The 17,631-nt window shown below is 40.8% G+C and overlaps 2 protein-coding genes and 1 long non-coding RNA gene across 3 annotated transcripts in view; 1 reads left to right on the top strand and 2 right to left on the bottom strand.

Annotated features, from left to right (window-relative positions):
• Window positions 1–6,379, bottom strand: part of LOC121858002 (protein tipE-like) — a 74,429-nt gene extending 68,050 nt beyond the window's left edge. Inside the window, exon 1 of the mRNA XM_042354235.1 lies at window positions 5,318–6,379. Coding sequence (XP_042210169.1) covers window positions 5,318–6,258 — 941 coding nt within the window. The 5' untranslated portion in view covers window positions 6,259–6,379. The remainder of the gene's footprint in view (window positions 1–5,317) is intronic.
• The window catches only part of LOC121858003, a 70,487-nt gene that overhangs the window by 40,098 nt on the left and 12,758 nt on the right, over window positions 1–17,631 (top strand). Inside the window, exon 3 of the long non-coding RNA XR_006087316.1 lies at window positions 17,197–17,303. This is a non-coding gene — a long non-coding RNA (uncharacterized LOC121858003). The remainder of the gene's footprint in view (window positions 1–17,196; window positions 17,304–17,631) is intronic.
• LOC121858001 (zinc finger protein 441-like) lies at window positions 9,423–13,233 on the bottom strand. The gene is made up of 2 exons (XM_042354234.1): window positions 12,827–13,233; window positions 9,423–12,554 (listed from the first exon to the last, which is right to left on the bottom strand). The coding sequence occupies exon 2, from the start codon at window positions 12,145–12,147 to the stop codon at window positions 9,541–9,543; it is 2,607 nt and encodes an 868-aa protein (XP_042210168.1). The 5' UTR covers window positions 12,148–12,554; window positions 12,827–13,233; the 3' UTR covers window positions 9,423–9,540.

Here is a 17,631-nt window from a genome sequence, read left to right as displayed (position 1 = left end):
ACTTATTTATCTATATTCCATAACCCCTTCTTTTTATTACCGTTATCTATATCCATTCATGTATTTTATTCATTTTTGTCTATGTACTTATTTATTCGTCTCTGATTTTTATACGTTTTCGATTTTGTTTTTCTTTATTCATATATATTGATCTTATTAAAGTAAGAATTATATATTTTTTTCAATCTTTACTAAATCATTAAATTATTATCATATTTTAATCAGTTATTCACCGATGGTTATTTTTCATTTGTGGCTGTTATTTTTTTCATTATTTTCCTATTAATTTATTCATCGTTATTACATTATCTTTTTAAGTGAATTATCATCAGATTTGTCCACGTATTAAAAGCATCAGAGATCGTGTGTTAACTTTACTGCCTCACTGACACACTTCCTACCTCGAGGCTAACACACACACACACACTCACACACTCCCCGGCCCGGCACACTCTACACATCTCCCCTCCTCCACCAACCCCCCCTCCCCTCGAGTGTGAGCACCACTTATGTGCGTGACACTCCAGCACACGAGAGCTCTAGGATAACCTGTGACTCGGGGTGTTCCAAGTAGCTAAAAATTGAAACCAGGACCTCACCCCCCAAAAAAAAAAAATTATATTAACCAAAATTCATATATTATTAGTAAACAGAATATTTTCCTTACTGACATAACGGGTGGATGTTTTTTCCGTGATTTGGGAGGATATAATAGCGTTTTTAAGTACTATATTACAAATCATCGTCAGTAATTTTTTTTTTCGTCTCGTTGGGTAAATTTGTCGTTGTGCTAAATGTCGCGTCAGGTACGACTCACTCAGGTACGATTCACTCAGGTACGACTCACTCAGGTACGACTCACTCAGGTACGACTCACTCAGGTATGAAGAGGAGGGTGTTGTTTACCTCGCCGCTCACACCTGTGCTGAGCTGCGTTCGTCGTCTGAATCTGTTGACGTTCTTGGAATCCGTTCTGAGAGAGGCGGATTTCAGAGATACGAGCTTTTATTAATACAAGATTTATTACTACAACACTCACTAATACAAAGGTTAATAATACAGTAATCACTAATACAAGGGTTAATAATTCAATAGTCATTCGTGCAGTAATCATTAATAGAATCGTAATTAACACAAGGGCAGCCAGGTAACTAGAGAGGCCTACCTATGACTCATTTACCTTAGGTTATGGAGAAAGGTGAGAGGAAGGGAAGGGAAATGGGGAGAGGAGAGAAGGAAGAGGGGAGAGAGTAGAAGGTGAAACAAGAAGGGGAGAAAAGTGTGATGAGAGGGAATGGAAGAGAGGCAAAAGGAGAAAAAGAGAAGGATGGTAGAAATATTGGAAGAGGGTATAGAAGAGGGAAAATGGAAATAAAATGATAAAGAAAGGGGTGAGGAGAGGGAGACTATATAAAAAGGGATAAAAGGGGAGGAAGGAAGATAAGGGGAATTAAGGTAGAATGAAAGAGAAGTGAGAAGGAGAATTAGTTGAAATGGAGGAAGAAAGATCAGTGAAGGTATGAGGAGAAGAAAGATGATGAAGATGGGAAGATAAAACAACGTAGTGAATGTGTGAATAATAATAATAATAATAATAACAACAATGTACTCTCCCTTACCATACTCTAAAACACAATAAAACAAGCGACCAATCACAAACAAGAAACATATCAACAACGCCATCTTACGGGTGTTGTATGAAGCTGGAGCGCCGTAGTTAGGAAGGTTTAAAAGAGGTTAATAATTAAGTTATTGAGAGTAAGGAACGAGAGATCTTAGCATAGTGTTGTGTTGTTCGTGTGTCTAGGAAAAAAACATTCTCAGTCAGTCAGTCAAGTCAGTCAGTCAGTCAGTCAGGCAGGAAAGGAATAGACTTATGAGAATTGTGATAGAATTTTCGATGGAGTTAATCACGTTTTTTTTTCCATATCTCATTGGTTGAGATATGGAATCCTTATTCTGACGTCACGCAAGTTATAATTAAATTTTACCATTGATATTTATTTTTCTTATTATTTACTGGGATTTCTTTATTCTTATTTATTACATTGACTTTTTTTAATGTTTATTATTCGTGTGTTTATCGTCTGATTTATTGATGCTTTAGGGTGAGTGAGTGAGTTCCTTTGTTTACCTATCGAATCTATTTGCCATGAGACGTGAGTGCTGATTGGTCAATGTATGTGTTTACTGCAGCAAATCAAGGTCGATATAATATATTCTGATAAATCATTAGTATTAGGTCTCTCTCTCTCTCTCTCTTCCCTTCTTCCCCCTCACCTGGTCTTGCCTTGGTCACGGTCATACGAGTAATAATAACCCGTTAGTGTCCTGTGATTTACCTGTATTGGTTTGACCTTACGTGTACGTACATGATCGTGAGGATGTCTGACCTCGTGTACGTGTGTGTGTGTGTTTCTGGTTCTGTACACGTGTTTGTGTGTGTGTGTGTGTGTGTGTGTCTGGTACTGTTTACGTGTGTGTGTGTGTTTCTGGCCATGCGTACGTGGTGGTGTCTAACCCTGTGTACGTGTGTGTGTGTGTATTTGGCCTTGTGTACGTATATATGTCTGGCCTTGTGTGTGTTTGGTCTTGCGTACGTGTGTGTGTGTGTGTGTTTGGCCTTGCGTACGTGTGTGTGTGTGTTTAGCCTTATATATATATGTGTGTGTGTGTGTGTCTTGCCCTGTGTACGTGTAAGTATCTGGCCTTGTGTACGTGATGGTATCTAACCCCGTGTACGTGACCATGAAGGTGTACGTATAGAGTGACCTTAAGTGAAATAAAATAGCAATGTTTACTATTTTACTAAACATTTTTCCACCCATTACTTGCATCACTATTGCTCAACCTGTGTTTAGTTTCACAATATTAAAATCACTGATGAAACATTTTAGCTCACAGTAAATTAAGGAGTTTTGATTCTATTTTTGTTTTATTTAAGCTGATTTGATGATTTTGTTGATGAATGAAGCTTAATTTTTATATGCTTTAGGATATTTTATAAGGTGAAACGTTTGAGGAAAGTATTACTCTATGCATTTCACTACAGATCAAAAGTATTAAAAAAATAAAGTTTGTACTGAAAATTCAAAACTGTATTTAGTATTAGGAAAAAAATATCAAATAATTCCTTTAATTGAGCAGGTGTTTTTGTAGTTAAGAAATACCTGTTACCCCATGACCCTTCTACAATTAACTCTCTATGTACAGTAGGTGATTAAATACAGGTAACCTTAAGCTTGTTTTCCGTATACATATAAAACATCACATAAACTCTATTCCTAAGCTTTCATCTTAACAAATCTTTACATCCCTCACGCGAAAAATACATCACCAATTATGTCAGGAAGGTTTGGCGGCGGTCTGTCTAAACGCAGCCAAAAAATGATCAAACGTCGACACTTCGCTTTTGTCTATGTAGCTGTGAAGAGACGCAGCCAATAAGTGGTAGGATTGCAGCCAATCGTTACATTGTATTTACACCACGTGACCTGTTTCAGCCAATCAGCGGCCGGAGCGCCATCACGTGGCCAAAATGGGAACTAGTGGAGAGAAAAACACTCGGGTGAAGGGAGGAGAGATGAGAGGGAGAATATAGAGGGAGGAGAGATGAGAGGGAGAAGTATAGAGAATTCGGATATAAAGGGAGAATATAGAAAGGGAGAAGAGAGAAGAGGAAGAAGTATAGAGAAGGGAGGACAAATAAGAGGGAGACATATAAAAAGGGAGAGAGAGAATGAAGAGTAATAGAAAAGAGGAGGAGACAATAATGAGAGACAGAGAGAAGGATGGCGATGACAAGAGACGGAGGAGAGAGAGAGAGAGAGAGAGAGAGACAAGATGAAGCACAGAGATAATGGAGGATATAAAAGAGAGAGACAGAGTAGAAGTAAAGAAAAAGGAGATAATGGAAGAGAAAGAAAGAGGGAGAAATACAAAGAAGAAAGGAGACGGGAGGGAGAGTAGAAGGATAAATATAGAGACAGAGAGAGTCAAACAAGATATATTCAGCAGTATTTTTCCTCTGGTTGATTTAACCCTTTTGTAGACGGTGACTTAACCCTTTGATGCTGTGGTTTAACCCTTTGATGCTGTGGTTTAACCCTTTGAGGACAATGATTTAACCCTTTAAGGAAGATTATTTGCCCTTTAAGGATTATAGTTTTACCGTTTTGATGATTATCTTTAATTTGAGGACGATAATCTGACTATGGGGACGATTTTTAACCCCACTAGGACGAGGACAGACAGTCTCTCTCTGTGTCAGGGTGGGTGAGGGTGTGGGAGGGTGTGGGAGGGTGGGTGAGGGTGTGGGAGTGTGAGAGTGTGTGGGGGTATGCAGTGGCAAATGAAAGTGTGTGTGGAAGGGAATGAGGATGGGTAAGTGTGTATGTGTGTGTGTGTGTGTGGATAAGGGTAAGTTAGGGTGTGTGGAAGTGGTTAAGGGTATGTGAGGGTGGATGAGGATGAGGTATGATTTGCTGGGTTAAGTGAGGGTATGAGGGAAGAGATGTGGAGAGGTGAGGAGAGGGTGAGTGTGAGAAGAGAGAGAGGGGTGTAGGAGGGTTAAGAGAGGGGTGTAGGAGGGTTAAGAGAGGGATATAGGAGGTTGGGGACAGAGATGTGTGTGTGTTCACTTTACGGAGAGTATCAGACCACACACACACACACACACACACACACACACACACATACACGAGGACACGCTCATAACAGTAGAGCCTCCCCGTGTACCTCTGACAGCTGTTGCCCATCACCACTACCATGACATAAATTATACCGTGAATTTTAGATTAATTTGGGTATTTCTGGGTTTACTAGTCTTTCGTTAAACCTTATAGAAAAAAGTTATCATTATCGCTCTCTGGAAATTAATAACTGTCAACTAATTTAATCTAATTTAACCTCGCTTGTAGGTTAGTTAAGTAGATTTCTTGTTAGGTAGTACGAGACGGAGGGTCGCTGTCTCCAGTACGTCACGTGGTGGAGGTAAGGACCCCTGTGATCCGGCCAACAGAGCGGAGAGGGAGTCGTACTATATATTTTACACGAGTTATCCCTCAAGTCCCATGTATGGAAACACATTAATAAATATTCTGGGTCATTTCCCCAGAAGGTTATGACAAGAAAAGTGGATGATGCATTCGTTCACAACGAGGATGACGCAGACACCGACACACAGGTTGTACAGATACTCAGGCGAGGTTCAACCCAAAACCAGAACAAGATACAAAAGGTTGTCGGGCCACACGAGAAGCAAACTTGCAGCTCGTAAAGCGGTCTTATCAGCCATCATAGAGACACCATCACTTACTTGGGGGGTAAAGTAGGAGACCGACGACACGACTTCTTGATGAAGGCCATGTAGGGGCAGTGGAGGAGCACTATTATGAGGAGCCCGCCTATCTGAGCCCCGATGGTCCAGCCTAAGGACTGGACCAGCTCAAACTCGGCCGCCTGCGGGTCGTACTCGGGCATGACCAGGTAGGGGTCGAGTTTGCTGTAGTAGCACCAGAACCTGCGACCCGGCTTGCCGAAGTATTGGTAAAATATGGAGCAGTTGACCGCGGGCGGGTAGCCACACCCTTTAACGTTTATGAATAAGGAGCCGTTTAACACGTCCCAGTGGGCGGCGTCGATGTAGGTGGTGTTGTTCTGGGCGTCGTCGTCAGCCAGCGTGCTGTTCACGCCCAGATCACACTCGTTCTCCACGGCGTTAATATCCGATTCGGAGTCATTTTTCACTGTACAGTTTCTGTACACTACAGTGATTTGCGAACAGTTATAAACGTCTCTCGTGCAGCCTTCCGTACACGAACACCAAGATATATTTTTGAGGCCGACCACGACCTCGGCGAAGGTGGTCATGCAGAGGGCGGGCGTGGGCTGGAACTCGTAGGTGAGCGTGGCCAGCGCCGGGTCAATGGTCATGGGCACGAGGAACAGCAGTGTAAACAACCCGCCTATGATCATCAGACCCGCCAAGATAGTAAGATAAAGTTTCAATAATGACGCACACGAAGTTTTCTTTTTCTTTTTCGATTTTCTCTCCTTGAGGAGTTGTCTAAGCGCCTCCTTGCCAGCATCTAGCTGGGCTCGGTCCACCAGTTGCTCTAGCTGTTCCTGCTGCTCTTTCTCGCTTTGCTTAAGGGGCCTAAGTTTCTTTTTGAGGTCCTCCTTAGAGGAGGACGTGGAGGGGATCGGTCGCACCGCATTGCGCCCACCACCGGTGAATTGTGCGGCTGGCACCAGCATCACGCACTCCGACGCTCACCCCGACCATCACCTCACTATATTTTCTTCACTGGTGGCTCACGGCCGTGGCGAAACACTGAATACGCGTTGGGTCCTCCCGGGCCGCAGCACTCATGGTCCCGCGCTGGTCCACTCGCGAGTGAGCCCCGACCCACCACAGGTACCCCCCCGCTTCCTGCCCTGACACCTGGCGGCCACACCCTGCACTACCACACAAACATACGCACCACACACACACACACACACACACTATCATCATCCTTCTACATTGTTGTGTATACATCTAAGAAAAAAAATGTCTTATTTAAGAAGTGCGGCAGAACCCTATTGATCCAAGCCAATTGTTAAAGAAGAAAAGAAAATATTATACCGTAATTTACCTTTATATGAACTGAATTATATTAAGTTACAGCAAACCAACATAAAGTTTTCTCAATTTGGATAAAATATCAGTTGTTTTTTATATTTAGTTAAGCATCATCTAAGGAACAAATATTCTCTCTGTCTCTCAAAGAAATTATCTCCAAGGGTCTCCAAAACATTATTTTCGTACACACGCACACACATACACCAGCAGGAGACTCGACACAGAATTATACATGACATACAGAGTTTCACTTCCAACACACGCTGCCCATAACGTATGTACTACTGGAGTGACACGCCAGGTAAGACACGTGGGGTACGGGACACGGGGGAGGGGGAGGGAGGTATAGATTGTATGGGAAGATAGCATGAATATCCAGACGTAACTTAAGTAGTAAATCCTCTCTATGTAAGGTGACACAGAGACGATACTGGCACCTGATACACACTGTTGATGAGGTTGCCGTGTTACCTGTACGAGTTCAGATTATTAGTCGTGCTACCTGTAGGGCTGTGGGAGGGGTGGGAGGCAGAGGAGGGATGGAGGGAGGGACCGTTTACGATGACGTCACGGTATTTTTACAAATGGTACGGTAGACAGAACTCTTCCTTTCGGGTGTCGACAAATTATTGTATTTTTGATAGAGGTTTGTAAATAGTTTCATATCATTTACGTGGCATTAGGTTAGTTTAGGTTAGGTTAGGTTAGGCTTGTGGAGTGTGTAGTAGTAGTAGTTGATTTTGTTCTTGTGTATGGTATTAGTGTGTGAGAATCAATAAGAGATTTGAGAACTAATGAACTCAGGTGTATTTACTCATTAAGGTATTTCCCAGGTATAAGGTATTGTAGTTAGTTACATATAGGAATGGTTTTAGATCAAGGACGTAGAATAAAGTTTTTATATACTTTTGTACGTTTTCGTATTTTTATTTTTATTTTTTTTACTTTTTTCGTAATTTTTTAAATGGTCTAAAAAATATTACCACCAGTATTGTCAAACGGGAATTTAATTATCCATACTGTCTATGCCTTAGTAGTTTCCTGAGGCATAACAAATATTACAGTAAAACACACACACACACACACACACACACACACACACACACACACACACACACACACACACAATGTTAATCCGTGATATGATTTTTATTTTCCTGCAACTCAAAGGTTCAGCTCACGTCTGTTTGTTAGTCATGGCGTTGTGTTTTGTTTTACGTGTGATGACTGGGTGGGATTGTGACCGGGTATCTGTTTGTGTGTGTGAGTTTATCCCTATGTGTGTGTGTATGTGTATGTGTGTGTGTGTGTGTGTGTGTGTGTGTGTTTGTGTGTGTGTGTTTTGGGGACGGGGTTGATGTGTTATTATTATTATTACTATTTGTATTGTCTATTACGTCTAAACGATTATTACACCATATATAATCTGATCCCTTAAATGGTTATGGTATCATACAGTGAACCCTCTAGTTAACGGACTACAGGGAGAGGAAAGTCCGCTAAAGGGTTATATCAGATATGAAACCTCCATCTAACGAACTATATAAAACAAAACAAATCTTTCTATTGTGGGTCCGTTAGATGTGAACCTCCCTTAACGGATTATATAGAGAGAAGTCCGTTATATAGAGGTTTTACTGTATTTAACTCTAATTTGGGGATTATAGTCGGAAGGTAAATGTTTCTTGTTGTTAAAGTCGTGTAATATGTCGCATTATGGTCCACAATATGCCTTAGATATGTCGTAGTGGATGGATGATATTGTTACCCATAATGTATAAGGCATAGTCATCATCATCATCGTCATCATCATCATCATCATCATCATCATCATCATCATCATCATCATCATCAGTTTCTCCACCTTCTACCTTGCACTACCTGGTTTAATACATCCTCACACCTCCACCAACACAATAAAATATCCTACGAATCCTACGAACATAACTGAGGCTATGATAGGAGCCGCCGTAAATAGGGAAGGACTTCAAAGGACTCCAGAGACCCTCACACTGCCCTGGGGTGAGTAGATCGTAATGTCTACCTGGGAAACAACTGAGACACATTTGCAGGAAGAACAGTCTGCCAGGATGTAAACAAAGGTATATAAAACCCTTAGACAGACAGACAGACAGACAGACAGACAGACAGATTTTATTTTACTTTATTCTCGTCGTCTGTTAGCCGCTTGGACAATCCGTCACGTCTCTGTTACACACTGTTTACTGTTTACTGTTTACTGGCTCCAGAATGTCTCCCTACCTGAATTGGTCAAGTCTGATAAATTAAAGGTTAAGTAAGACACTGTTGGGATAGGTATTGATGTATTGATGGTTGGTAACTGTTGATGTCTCACTATTGATGCCTCGCCAGGGTGTCTCACGAACCTTGTCCTCTTCTTCAGTATTACCTTCAGTTGTAGATAAAACTCGTTGCCTAACTATCTATATATTAAGGTCTCTATGCTATTATTTTATTGTATTAATTAAATTGTGTTCTGTCCAGGGTTATCGGTTCACTGTGTCAACCTGTGAGTATAATTGTTTCGTTTCTGTGATAGTTTAATATTAATTGTGTACTTACTGATGTCCCTTCATAGTCAAGATGAAGGCTAGAGTGTTGGTGTAGTCATCACACAGGTGGTTTGGTAATTAAGGAATCATTTGTAAGGAGAAACTTTTTATTGCATTTATAAACAGGTGAACAAATCTTAGATATGTTGCTATTATAGTAATTATATAAAAATGATAAATATATTTCATAAAAATATATACATAAATATTTTTATTATATAGTTATACTTTTTAACAATTTTCTTTACATTATGAATTTCAAAGAAGATTACGAATTACAAAAACAGTAAATATATAAATTCATATAAGGTTTTGACTAGAAACACCAACTTTACACAATAGTTAATATATATTTGGGTTATAATATTCCTCAGAACCCAACTCTAATTCCATTTTCATATTAGATTCAGATTCTGTTTTCACTGATGTCGAGAAATCGATCCAGTTATTATGGTGAAGAGACTCTTCACTCCCAGCCAGCCTAGTAGTACTCAGGTCTAATCTATATACACAGTCATTTTCTGCTTTAACTCTGGTATTCTTATACACCTTTTCGGTTTCCCTCTGAATCTTGTCGATATAAAGTTCATTTGTGTTCTGAAATCGATTATGACAGTGATTTTCCAAAGTGTTATTCACCAGAGGATTGTGATATTGTTTCCTCATATTGTCTATTGTCCAGGGATGGAAGGGCGACGTGGCGTGGTGTGACACAGTGGGTGTTAGTTGAGGTGTTAAGGCAGTCACTCCCCGCTGTGTGTTCCTTACGTTGTTGTAATTATCCTCTCTCTCTGATTTCACTTGCATGATATTTGTCCTTGACGTAGTGAACAAGAACTGGTCCATGTTTTGCTGAAGGTTAAAGTGACCCTGGAGTTGTGTTTCACTTCTCAAGGTGTCGTGATAACCATCTTGTGTCTCTGATTTAAGCTGTAGAATATTTGCTCTGGGAATAGTCACCATGGGATGATTCATTCTCCTCCCAGCACACTGTAGTTCTTGCTGGTTGTGGATTCCTGTAACATCTTTCTGTGTCGTTAAATATTCCTGTACCTGAGTTGACGTGAAGCTAGGATGGGTGATTGTCCTGTTTGTTATTCCTCTTCTGAGACCAAAACTACCTGCTGAGGATACACAACTAGTACTATGATCAGAACTAGTACTATGATCACAACTAGTACTATGATCACAACTAGTACTATGATCACAACTAGTACTATGATCACAACTTGTACTATGATCAGAACTAGTACTATGATCAGAACTAGTACTATGATCAGAACTAGTACTATGATCAGAACTAGTACTATGATCAGAACTAGTGCTATGATCAGAACTAGTACTATGATCAGAACTAGTACTATGATCAGAACTAGTACTATGATCAGAACTAGTACTATGATCAGAACTAGTACTATGATCACAACTAGTACTATGATCACAACTAGTACTATGATCACAACTAGTACTATGATCAGAACTAGTACTATGATCACAACTAGTACTATGATCACAACTTGTACTATGATCAGAACTAGTACTATGATCAGAACTAGTACTATGATCAGAACTAGTACTATGATCACAACTAGTACTATGATCACAACTAGTACTATGATCAGAACTAGTACTATGATCAGAACTAGTACTATGATCAGAACTAGTACTATGATCAGAACTAGTACTATGATCACAACTAGTACTATGATCAGAACTAGTATCAGAACTAGTACTATGATCAGAACTAGTATGACGTCTATTCCCGGGTTGTACAGTACCTCTAGGCTCCAGGTTCTTTAGTTCGTTAATATGATGCGGCTGTACATGTGTCTCCAGGTGGTTCTTCAGAGAGCTGCTACGAGTGAACTTCTTACAACAGTGCCTACACTTGAAGGTCTTCTCGCCCAGGTGTGTCTTGCGGTGTCTCGTCATGTTACTCATATGAGCAAAATCTCTCCCACACTCATTACACTTGTATGGCTTCTCACCTGTGTGGAGAACGAAGTGTTTGGCAAGGTTACTTTTCAGGGCGAACTCTTTCTTGCAGACGTCACACACATATCTGGTAAAGTCGTGTTTTTGGGTCGTCATAGTTTCAAAGAAATGGTCTCTGCACTTATGATGAATAGTTAACGTTTGAGGGTCGTCTGAATCCTTACTCTTCCTCCCATTGAAAAATGTTTTACGTTGTTTACAAGTGTTGTTTGGATTACATGAGTGGATCTTAACATGGCGACCTAAGTTGCTCTTATCTGAGAAGGTCTTGCCGCAGCTCTCACACTCATAGGGCTTCTCACCACTGTGAATCCTCATATGGGTCGTCAGATGCGTCCTGTCGGAAAACCCTTTGTTGCACTTGCCACACGTGTACGGCCATCCTCCATTATGTTGCCAAGCATGTTTTCTTAAGGCGCCTTTACTGGAGAATATCTTCTGGCAGTGGTCGCAGCGAAAGGGTTTGTCTCCGGTGTGTGAGAAAATGTGTTGTATCAAAACACTCTTTCTGGAGAAGGATTTCTTACACTCACGACACTGGTAAGGCCTCTCCCCGGTGTGTCGTCTGGTGTGCTGGACCAGATTACTCTTATGGTTGAAGGCCTTACCACAGTCATGGCATTTATAGGGCTTGACACCTGTATGAACCGTCAAATGTCGGTTCAGGTCCCCCTTCTGCCTAAACGCCCTGTCGCACCTATCACACTGGTGAGGCTTCTCCCCTGTGTGCATCCTGATGTGGTAGATCAGGTGCCATCGTTTGAGGAAAATTCTACCACACAGTTCACACTTAAACTTCCTCTTAGGTTCACCGCTTACGGGAGAGGATCCATCGTTTGTTGTCTTACTCGTACACGTAACAACAACACCGGGCATCCTATTTGTGCTGTTGCCACCATTTTCAGCCAATTTGATCTGTGATATAAAACGTCCATCGTTCACACTCGGTGCCATGGTGATGAATTTATAAGCAAATCACATATACTATAGTAAATTTAAGCATATATCTTATTAACAACATATGTAGTTTTCCTTTTATTGCGAGTATGTCCACAGCTGGTTAATGTCTACCAGAACACAGTGGTCTTCACACAAACACCTTAGCTTCTTCACTTCAGTTGCTGCTGATGTCTTACGAATGATTACATAGTTTACAGATGACTTCCGAAAATAAATCTAGCGCCAGTGTTGTCTGTTGTTCTAGAGCTTGTAAGAGCCTAGAAATCACAGCTATATTAATATTTACAAGAGATTGCTGAGATTGAACTACTTATTTGTGTTTACGTCGAGGAATGAGCCAGCCGCGTTTGACCATCTGAGAAAATGTACCCGTGTCTCTTGGTTTCTTGGACGGGAGACTCCTGAAACATAGATAAGAAATATAATCATGACTAACATCATTTAACTATCACTATTTTGTATATACAGTATTTGTTCAGCTTGGCTCTGCGGTTTTGATTATTTTACACTTATGACAGTGGAACAATGAGAAGACTAGTTTGAATATCACTTCTGAAGAGAGAGAGAGAGAGAGAGAGAGAGAGAGAGAGAGAGAGAGAGAGAGAGAGAGATGTCTGATTACAATAACACTTTATACTTTACAACAGACGATAGAAAACACTTATCCACTTACCTAAACACAACGCAAGACATCAATGATCACTAGACTAAGTGGAGGGAAGAGCACATGGCTGCCTTACACACACACACACACACTGAGTGGTTAACAGTTTGTTTGGCCGGGAGGTAGCAAGTGATGAAGGCGGTGGCAGACATGATTCATCCACACAGCTGTATCGCGCAACACAACAGCGCTAGTTTTATCTGCATGAACACAGCTAAGTGATATATTTCCATGATATTGCAGTTTCCGGGGTTTCAGGTGCGTGTGTGTGTGTGTGTGCGTGTGTGTGTGTGTGTGTGTGTGTATGTGCGTCTGTGTCTTTATGTCTGACTCTCGTATTTGACTGTGTGTGTCTGTCTCTAAATTAGTTAGTTTGTAATCCTTGTTTAACTATTTCTCTCTGTCTCTTTGAATACCCGTTACCTGTCTGTCTGTTTCTTTTTTCTGTTTGTAATGTTTCTCTGTCACCTGTCTGTTTTCTTCGCCTGTTTATCTATTTACTGTCTCTCCTTTACCTGTCTATTTTCTTCACCTGTTTATCTATTTACTGTCTGTTTTCGTCACCTGATTGTCTCTATGCAGTGTAACTACGTATCATATTCGTTGCCACGGTAAGAGACGAGTTAACTTGTTCCCCCGTGGCTTCGTTCCTCCTCCATCCACCCTGTGTCTGGCGTCAGGTGTAAGGCTGATATTAATCTAGACCAAACCAGACCCAACCAGCGTTAGGAAACACCTGTGTGAGAGCCGGTCGTATCAGGTGTGACTAAGGCAACAAGGTCAAAGAGAGTGTACAGTATAAACAGGTGTTGAACCTTATTGACATTCGTTTTCTGTAATACTCGATGGGAGACTATGAAGTTTTATTGTTGCGTCGAGTATAATTCCGTATGATTCTGGGTAGAGAGTCTCATAGGGTCGTCAATAATACGACTCTAACACTGAAATGTAGTATCATTTAGGGTCGTGTTGTCCATCTCTGTCTTTTATGTAGGAAATTTTACTACTATCATTTCCAATACTTCATGTCTGGCTGTCTAGAGTTCAACATTCCATTGCCTTCCACTCCTTCCCCAACCCTAGCCTGCTCTCCTGTGTGGGTAGGTGTGGTGTGTGGATAGGTGGTATGTGTGGGTAGGTAGGGTGTGTGGGTAGGTAGTGAGAGGCAAGACTTTAACAATTATTTGGACGAGCGGTTATTACCTTGGAGTAGTTCAGGTAGACCAAGACCTGTTATGGTTCTTAGTTTAATAAGTTACCTTTTTGTATCTACTTATCTTGGTCAGTCTTAATTAACTCAGGTTAAAGCACCAGGGTTGATAATGATAATAATTACCGTGGAAGGATCATTGTGGTGAGATCAAATTAGTAACTTTTTCTCCCGGAAGATGTCGCCACCAGGGTCCTGATGTTGATACTCTTGAGTCCAGAAGCGTCAATATGGCTTCGTGACGCAATATTCTTCTCCTGCATCATAAAATATTGTGTTATTATATTTTCCTGGGTCTTTTGCATTATAGGTTTATATTTAACATTATACATCATATCAATACTAATTTCACAGCATAATCTGTGTACACCTTAAGGATTTTATCGCCATTTTCAGTATTTCGGAGACGTCCAGATCTCTGAATCATTTTGCTTGAAAACTTCTACAGAACTTTACCGTTTATTATATACTATTTGTTTTCATGTTTTTGGGCGCCATAACAAATATACCCACTAATTACCGACTCGTTGTCTATTAAGCTGCTAACCTCAACGATACATAATATGGCCTCACAGTTAATAATTTAGTACATAATGATAAGCCAATGTTTTAAAATAACACATATTTCTGTCGCCTGCGGTCCTCCGCGTCTCCTTCCCTCCTCCCTTGAGTCGTTGGTTCAAACTTTGTGACTCGGTTGGTTTGAAGCTGTTTCGGTCTGGATCGACTTACGCGTTATGAACTTGGATCATAATTATTGCTCAACTGGTCATTTAGTTTCCAGCAGCAGTGCCGGATTTAGACCTGTGGAGGCCCATGGGCAGCCTCTTTGTGGAGGCCCATGGGCAGCCTCTTTGTGGAGGCCCCCCCTCATTATAACTACCCAAGAGGGTGGGGTGGCGAGTGAAGCGAGCCTAAACATCTGGGAGTTCCGGGGGGTGCTGTAAGCCCCCCGGAAAATTTTTGAAATTTGAACACTTCTTTGGAGAATTTTGAAGCCATATGCAGTTATATTGAGGAAATTAGAACACTGAGAAATTTCTAATTAACTGTATATTTGTGATAGTGTACATATTCCCAACACACACACAAAAGTGAGACATGACTGGAGACGTGATGGAATAGATAAACATGAATTTTAAAGAATGAAAATAAAAATAATCCAAATGAATAAACAAATAAATAAAATATTGTAATATGTAGAGGTCCCAGATTGTGGAGGCCCCTGGGCAGCTGTCCACTTTGCCCACTCCTGAATCCGGCCCTGTCCAGCAGTGCAGTGTGTAGGTGGCTTTCGTGGTGCTCTCCATTCTCGCCACCATCCCGACCTTATAAGACATTATTTGTGTAAATTGTGCGTGTATACGTCAAGACGAACCATGGCGGGAGTGAAGCATCGCTCGGATGGCGCAACACATCAGGCGGAGAATACGGTAAGCGATTTATTAGTAAAGACTGGAGAACTAATGACGGGATGATTTATTAGACGTGTATGGTGGTGGGCAGCTACGGGTTATGTTGGCGAGTATTACGGGCTACGGATAACAGGAGGTAGAGGGCGATGGAGAGAAGGAATTAGAGAGATTATTAGCGCACAAAACACAAGAGGGAGGATATTATCACGGTAAAGAGAGTAAAAGTTTTGAACTATTACGGCAGCCATTTGCATTGTAGTTCTCGCAGTTGTCGAGTCGATGTTCCGTTCAGGTGTAGGTGTTCACGAGTTCCATGTAAGGCTTCACTGTCGCCGCGGGGAAACTCTTGTTATTGTAGGTTTTATGGCGACTGACCTCTTACAAGTAGAGTGAGGAATTAAAATAAAAATAAGGAAAAATATTGCATTCCGCGAGACAAAAAAATGGTGTGAAATGATTTTGGTGAAGTGGAGTAATGTGTGTGTTTGTGTGTGTGAAATTTAAGTTTGTTAGCGAGCCTAGGAGGAAGGGTATTATTGGTAAAAGAAGGGAAGGTATTGTCGGTGTTGCAAGGAGGAGTATTGTCGGTGTTGTAAGGGATGGTATTGTCGGTGTTGTAAGGGATGGTATTGTCGGTGTTGTAAGGGGTATAGGAGACTCTTCCCCGATAAATAGTCAAGGATTGGTACGTTCTCTGCATACTGTAAATATTAACCACCAGATAAAAGTTATTGATTCTGAACCACCAGATAAGATTAATGGTTTCAAATAAACAAATATCATCCACTTAAGTCATTCCTAGACAGACAAGTTTATGGTATTGGGAATTCATTACTCTTCTAATACAATAATATGGGTTAAAATATCATAAACATATCATAATGTATAACAATGTACTGTACCATATACTGTAGTACATATAACAGTACTCTGGCGTATGTCCATTGTGGTCGTAGTAATGTTATAGTTTGAGAAATCATTGGTTGGATTTAGTCATAGTCTCCACGTGAATATTTAAAGAAAATGGGCAGAAAGACTCGGGTTAGATACTGATGATCCCTTTTGGAATTAATCTCATCAACCAAAGACAATGTGTTGAAACCGTCACAGGTTATGCCATCGTGTCCCAAAGACTAATGTTGGCTGATTAAAGAAAATGTCTTATTAATTCTAAGTTAGTCAATGAAATAAATAATGGTCTTACGTTATGGTAGCTGACAGTAATATAGTTTCCCCCTAAAATTAACTTCGTCATTCAAAGAAAATTGTCTGGCCGACTTGGTATATAAGTATTTATGATAAGACAACGGAGATGTCTGAGCTTGTCTGCACTGTACTGTATATACCAGATATTAGGCATTATTTAGGTAAACATAGGTGAATATTTTTATTATTTAACATTGTTTCCCTGTTCATAGCGAATGACTTCATTTAACAGAAGCTTCCAACAGTGCAGTCGTGTTAGATTTGACTTTTGGTATTTTCTGAGGCATTTTATAGTGGCATTTGTTATCAGTTGTAAGAAATGAATGGACATTTCGCAGCATTTAATAGTTTAATGTCAAGTTGAAATTACTGGGGCTGTCTGGATGATTACCGAGGGAAGGAGTGGAGGTGGTGTGGTGGTGAGGGTTCGGTGTATTTTCAACCAATGTTTTACTTAAAATCATTGTATTTGAATAATTTCCTAATTAATTGTTTTTATTTGTGCAGTAAATGACGCATTGATTAATTCTGATTATCTTTTCTTACAGGTGTGAGTGCCAGCCGCCGCAGGTAAGGCAGACCGACGTACGCCCTTACCTGTACAGTGACGGATCGACCTATTACGACATGTCACCTTGCGTGGAGTGTAGTGCAGGTCTGTGAATACACTTGCTTTTATTTCCTGGTCGACCAATAGACAGACTGTCGCCACTGACAGTCGACCAATAGACAGACACTACTGACAGTCGACCAATAGACAGACAATACCGACAGTGGACCAATAGAGAGACACTACCGACAGCCGACCAATAGGCAAGTTTTTTCCTCCTCCACCCAGACAACGATCTGGCTTTAACAATGCCCAGCCACAGCAAACCACTTTATAATATTGTATGTATTAATATATGTCAATACTGTAGTAGAGAAACACAGGGCTCGATATTAATGATTATACGAGGTGGTTCACTCGTTAGTAGCCCCAG

This window comes from Homarus americanus, unplaced genomic scaffold, assembly GCF_018991925.1.
Source record: "Homarus americanus isolate GMGI-L3 unplaced genomic scaffold, GMGI_Hamer_2.0 scaffold43746, whole genome shotgun sequence".
Taxonomy (NCBI): domain Eukaryota; kingdom Metazoa; phylum Arthropoda; class Malacostraca; order Decapoda; family Nephropidae; genus Homarus; species Homarus americanus.
Note: the sequence above shows the minus strand (reverse complement) of the source record. Positions and strands in the feature narration are given on the sequence as shown.